Source organism: Lineus longissimus, chromosome 12 (assembly GCF_910592395.1).
Source record: "Lineus longissimus chromosome 12, tnLinLong1.2, whole genome shotgun sequence".
Classification (NCBI taxonomy): domain Eukaryota; kingdom Metazoa; phylum Nemertea; class Pilidiophora; order Heteronemertea; family Lineidae; genus Lineus; species Lineus longissimus.
Window position 1 is genome coordinate 1108513 of NC_088319.1, and position 6754 is coordinate 1115266.

The following is a 6754-nucleotide window of genomic DNA, read 5'->3' on the forward strand; positions in this document are numbered from 1 at the left end:
GCTCCACCCTTGCAATGTGTGCGCAAACAGATAACCTAACCTATATTGGACCATCAATTCTACACACAGCAACATGATTCATCCTCAGCTGTTACCATGATGATGATGATGATGATCCTTTTCGCAAATTGGTCGTCTTCTGTCTTTCTTCCATACTTCAGTGCCACCGGATGTAGTCTGCCCTTGTGGAGGGATCCTTTCAGCACCGGGACACAAGAATCCATGCGAATTGAATCACATGGAGAGACTAGCCCAATCACCCGCTTTTGGCTGGGTAGAAATGGGTAAATCTCGCAGACTGGACCTTAAACTCTACTGCCGAGGTGTGAGGCCGGTCTGACAGATGAGTAAGTGGGGTCCACCTAATGCAGAAGGCACCAGTTTCCCTAACTAAAAGGGTAACATTATTGCCTAAAGGCCTGTGTACACTAGTAAAATATTAGCAACATTTTTACATTTCCAGTTGCAACAAATGTTGCAAAAATGTTGCGTAGTGTGTACAGAGCAAAACGCGTCTTACAACATGTTGTAAAATTGTTGCAAATTAAATGCAATGCAATTCTTTGTTGCATGTTGTAAAAATGTTGCAAACTCTTCAGCCAATCAGAAATAGGATTTGCGTCATGTGATCTACCGGAGTTCATGTGACTTGAACAAGAAGCAGGTATAGCAACTCTCAAGTGAGTGTCTTGCTTCGTAGGGTGATGAAACCTTTTCTAGAAGTTTTTGTATCACGGCTTGTCAGTCAGCCGCAACTCCTTTAGGCTGCGTATCCATAGGCTGTTCCGTGCCCTGCACAACATTCCCTTTTTACCGCCTGGCGCGCCACACGGACAATGAACCTTCGTTGGTGTTATTGATCGTTCCCATAGGTTATGCCGTGTCACATTGCGGGCATATATGCACTGTGGATTGGGAATATAGGCCCATATTGGGATTGAACATGTCCATTCTTTTGCGAGGGAACAACACGGAAGCAATGTCTGAGGCGAAATTAATTCAAGAGGTTCATCAACGGGAACTACTCTGGGACCCCGAAACTGATGATTATCATAACAAGCACGAACCTGTAATTTGTTGCTTAAAAGTCAGGTTTTATATACATGTACATGTCAATTTGATGTTGCAAGTGAAAATACAAGTTACTTGTATTTTCATTTTCAATATTCATAAGAAATTGTCTTCTGAAATAATGACAGCGTGCGGATAAACGCGATTGACTGCTGCGAAATGAGGACTACAAAGGCCTACATGACCAAAAAGGAATATCCAATGGAGACGCAGGGCATAAGCCGCACTTACACCACCTGAAAATGGACCACCAATCTTGGTTCGGGAACCAATGCCGCACCATCGAAAATCCACCAAGCGCTTACACCAGCGCTGCAGCTAGTTATAAAATCCGGCTACAGATGGCGCGCAAACAATAAGCAGAACGCAGAAAGCCTTGGCAGAAAGCGCCATTTTGAAAGCGCCGCCTGGAGCCGAACCATCTAACTAGCTAATTGCCGATCCATTTGCGCGTACACCACGACAAAGCCGAGCTTTTAACAAGCCGGGCGATTTGGACCATCAAGCTTGGTGGGACAAATTCGCTCGGCAATTTGTATCGGCAATGGATTGCCGAACCAATTTGTCGCGGCAATGTGGTGGTGTAAGTGCAATTGGTCCACCAATATATCGTGGTGTAAGCGCAGCTATAGTGCCAGGTCACAAGGCTGTTACGCCATAACGCCACACTACACAAGGGCATACCCTATGGATACGCGGCCTTAACAGGCAGTGGTATGCCCCATCATCCACCCTCATTTTGATCCAGGGCCTGGTCCATATTCTCTTTGGTTATTTCGCCGCCTCTTCCGTCTCTCAACAATGACAGCTAAAATTGCTGCAGAAGCACTCAAAACACATCTTCTCTCCTTGGAATCATCCATTTTCCCTCCAAAATACCTATTTCCCTTTGTTCCCACTAAAAAGTTTGCAACAATTTACCAACATGTTGTAAAAATGTTGCTAATTTGTTGCTAGTGAACACAGGGCCTTGAAGGGCTTGTTGCAAAATTGTTGTAAAAATGTTGGTAAAATGTTGGTAAAATGTTGGTAAAATGTTGGTAAAATGTTGCTAATATTTTACTAGTGTACACCCTGCTTAAGTCAAGTGAAACTCTTAACAAACCTTAGCAGAATGCCACCATTGAAATGTTGATAATAATGATAGCAAGTAAAAACTTTAAACAGATAGACTTGATTTTTTTAACCAACTGCCACATGTGGTTTTCTTTATTTAGTAAATTTTGAGGTAAAGTATTACAGAATGAAATACTTGAATACTAGAATTGCCTGGCTCTTCTGATGATTGCACTGGTGAACACCGAAGTCGATGGGATGTGCAAAGTCATAGCTCGATCCTCTCTCTTGGTCATCTTTGAGATGTGGTCACCAAATATGTTCAAATGCAGCTGCAGATCATTCCTGTCCTGGAAAACATGATGAGGAGATAACATTTTAATTTTGATAGAATAGGTAAGCTAGCCAAGTTTTATATCAAAATACAAGGCCAACAACAACTGATAAGGCGCTAGGGCCGAATGATCAAGGAAGTTCATTGATATGATTGGGAATACATTGTGATAAGAGTGATGAATCGGCCCCGTTTGAAGCATTGTGCTATGTACAGTGTGCAAGTGTCAGTGTGTATCAGCTATCGCATTTATTGTTTGTTGACATTTCAAATCGCTGGAGTCGATCCTCAATTGCACTGTTTATGTACATTGGCAACCTTACCCGATGATATCAGAACGATGTTTATTATTGTCTTGTTTATTCACATTAGTTCTGCTATGTGACAAGAGTTATTTGTTGAGAAATCCATGATTTAAAGCCGGACTTTGACATCGTTTCTCAGACCAACCAAGCTGCATTTCGCAGATCGTTTTTCAACGATCGTCGACGAACTATTTCAAATTAATCACATCCAATTAAACAATCCAAGCCTTCCCTAATGTCATCAACATGCAATAACACAAGCAGCCAAATATTATCGCCTATGAAATTGTGAATTTAATGAGAACTTACCTCTGAATTGACAGAACGCGATCTATTCCATAGCATGGTCTCCTTACGTCTGAACTGCGCAGACTCGAGACGTGACGTTCGCTGCACGTGTGATTGGACGTGGGATAACTCGCGCGAAATTTAAAATGCTCTTCTTGGAGGGTGCTCACTAAATTGCGCCAGTAACACCACCTGGTGAGAAATTCATGAACTACGCCTATTGATAATGAAAGAGAAAGCTTTGCTCTATAAAATTAGATTTGATTCATGATCCCCAACTGAGAAATCAGCTGCTGGAAAAGTTTTTGGAAAATTTCGCTCGGTGCCACCTAGTGGCCAAACCGCTCATCCTGCCGGACCCACATTTGGTCTATTCAGGAGTCCTGAAGGGTCTCAACGCCTCAGAGGGAAAATCTATCGCCTATCCGCCATAGTTTTGAAACGTGCCTGTTTAACGGACAGACAGACAGACAGACAGACAGACAGACAGACAGACAGACAGACAGACAGACAGACGGACACTCATTCTACCATTTACTCATATGAATAGCTCAGCTTTTCAGCTGAGCTAAAAAATGAATAGTCCAAATTAGCTGGCCGCATAGCAAGCACCACTTTTTTTTGTTACGTCCTGTATATTGTTACGCCCTGTATAAATAACTTACGTCGACACTCAAATTCGTCAGTTCCGTCACGGCAATTGTATTCCCTGTTACAGCGCAGACTCGCGTCAATACACTGACCATTCCGACACTGGAATTGACCGTCACGACACCTTGTGGCTGTTAGTGAAAACAAATTTGCTAGCAGTTTAGTGCAATGAGGTGCAAGCAGTGAGTGACGCAAGCAAATTGGGGTACGACTCTAGTTTTAAGGCATCCCGACAAGGGGTGCCAATTTAATTTTGACAGGGGTTTTCGCAACTCTCAGAAATAATTCCAAAATAGATAATTGACCGAAGTAGTTTGCATTAGGATCCCCAGAAACCCACTTTTCAATTGAAACGAAGACTTTGATCTACTGATAACAGCTGCTTCCTCTGATTTCTTATTTGCACAGAGCAACAAGCTCATCAATCACCGCCTCCCGGCCTACAAACTACTTTTTTCTATAACAGGTCAGAGCTAAACATTCATTAATGTCGTTCAGTTGATCAGGATGTGCAAATCTAAGAAATGGTGGGATAGGTTGTGCTCATATCAAGGACACTGGTGCAAAAGGACGTCAAAATGAATCTTAACCCTACAATCTGTAAAGTGGGTGAGAGGTTAAAAGTATTGACCACCAGTAAGTTTCACTCTTTAAGAGGATGTTCAAGAGTATGGCCGATACCAAGTGTACTGGAGGATGCTGCAATGTGCATTTTGAAGCGTCCACATTTCAGTACATCAAATATCCAGATGGCCAATCTTGAACATGGCTCAATCAATGGTCCTGCACCGCATCACTTAGGCCTTCATCTAAATCATGGTAATTCTAAGTTAAAATGATCAAACTATTTGTCCAAAATTAGAAAATAGCCAACACCAACATAGCACTAATTTTTTGGGTCGATATCAGTTTGGTCTCAAATACTTTCTAACACACATGGTTTGCCAATTTTGATGCTCAAACTTCTTCATCCAAATCAGATTTCAATATCAATTTCCTTTTTTCTAATTTCGCGTTTGACCCCCTTTTTGCACCAGTATCTCTGAGAATAATCTAGTGAGTGTGTAAGGAGAAGGCAATAAGTGGTGAACACGAATACACATAACAATGCCGTAAACCAGAAAATTTCTGCATAACGTTTTATTTCAGCATATTTGACATCAAATAGAAATGATACTTTATTCTCACTGTTGTTTTTGTTAACGAGGTATGGCTTTTCTTGCCCTCCATTCCCAGAAACAAGATGGAGTGCAAGTGCACATCAACAAAGTCCTCTTCTGGCCAAAGTTGCATGTACAACCATTTCCAAGTTCACAGCAAAAGAAAATGCATAAATTGTCTTTCGATAAAAGATGATCTCATCAAGAGATTTAGAATACTGCAGAGATTTTAATATGAAAGTCATCCACAATAGAATTGAATGAAAATTAAAGAGCAAGGGCCTGAGATTTGGCAACAGAGAAAGCAAATATACCTTGTCAGAAAGCCCAGCGCACACACGTGATCAAATCAGGGGCATAGTTGAAGCAAGTAAATTCTGCAATAGCATTCCGCGAAGTTACTATTTATAGCTCACAAGGTCATTTGCATAAGATATTGATGACGTTTTAGTCACGTGACAGTCAGACATCGACACTTATTTCTACGCATTTGAGCTTATTTCAAAGTCAATTATCTTTGACCCTGCATTGTTTTTAGCATGAATGATACCATAGAGTCAGAGAGAGAAATATTCAGAACAATTATGTAGTATTTCCAACACTCGGACATGTGCCAGATTGAATCTAACTGCCCTAGTTTGAAAGCCTGAATCCATTATGAAACCGCATGTTTGTCCGACATTGCCTGTAATTCAGCGATGGGGAAATAGAGGGCAGCAGCTGCAGTGACCTCATCATCGCGGAATGCTATACAGGATGTGCTGCTATCATTCAAGGCCCAACGACAGCACTCGCAGAGCCGAACTATTGCGTTTTGAAGTCAAATAAACATTCGCACACGTGACAAAGCAAGTCTCGCACGACATCATAAGTTACGTCAGACACGACGCTTAATCGAAGTATGACATCCCATGAAAGGTACAGCATGTCTGACATCATGAGTGATGTCACTAAACACTCAAATCCTCATGTGCTTGGATGTTTGATGGCCCTGAAGATGCGATTTTTTCTGATACTGCAAGGGATGTAATTGGGCCTTGAACATGTTGAATGAAAGCAGAAACTTTGGTCTTGTCTGCAAGGGTTGCCTCAAAAAAACATACTGAAATTTAAGATGCTGCAGCGCAACTATTGCTCCCAATATGATTGTTTGTGTGCGCTTCGCTTTCACAACAAAGTTTATATAACCTTTACTTGCCAGCCGATTTGGGTTGCAATTTGTGCACATCACCTAAAATTGAAATTTAGACGATGAATTTGAAACTTACGACATCCTGTTTCGTCGGTATCATCGCGGCAATCCTGGTTCCCGTCACATTTTTGTTGGATGGCGATACATTCTCCCGTTCCGCAGGTGAATTCTGTATCTTCGCATGCCTTGGCTGGAAAAGCAAATTGACAAATATCTGGTGTTACCATGGTTACCGTGCATCTCTATAGAGTTCAAGTTCTGGTCCAAAGGTGTGTGAAAGAACTTTTATAACTTCCCATGCAGGTGTTCCACCAGATTCCCACTACAAAACTGACAGGCTACCGACTAGTTCACATCAAAATCCTCACTAGGTTTTCCTTTGAGGTCTTAACGACACTTTACACCATCTACCCAGGACCTCTGCAAGACATCTGAACCGCCACTGGGCCCCTGTGCAAACAGTCACTGAAGTCAAACTCATCTGGACAGTAGAGCAAGTTTGTGCTTGATACCTTAGTGCATCAGCCAACAATAATGACTATTTCTTAGTGATCATCAAGTTGAAGTTCAGTATACAACATTGAAAACAGCGTAATGGTGGTCAGTGCTCCTCAGGGTAGTCCCAATATCAGTCACAGATGACCTGCCTGAATATCGTTGAGCTGCTGAGCCGCGTTGGTAATCAGGGGCGGATTAA

General features: G+C 42.0%; 1 protein-coding gene across 1 annotated transcript in view; it reads right to left on the reverse strand.

The window, feature by feature from the left end:
* The window catches only part of LOC135497176 (basement membrane-specific heparan sulfate proteoglycan core protein-like), a 31412-nt gene extending 25128 nt beyond the window's left edge, over nucleotides 1–6284 (reverse strand). Inside the window, exons 1-2 of the mRNA XM_064786923.1 lie at nucleotides 6134–6284; nucleotides 3720–3836 (exon numbers count right to left, since the gene is read on the reverse strand). Of these exons, the coding sequence (XP_064642993.1) occupies nucleotides 3720–3836; nucleotides 6134–6284 (268 nt within the window). The remainder of the gene's footprint in view (nucleotides 1–3719; nucleotides 3837–6133) is intronic.
* Between the last annotated feature and the right edge of the window lie 470 nt (nucleotides 6285–6754).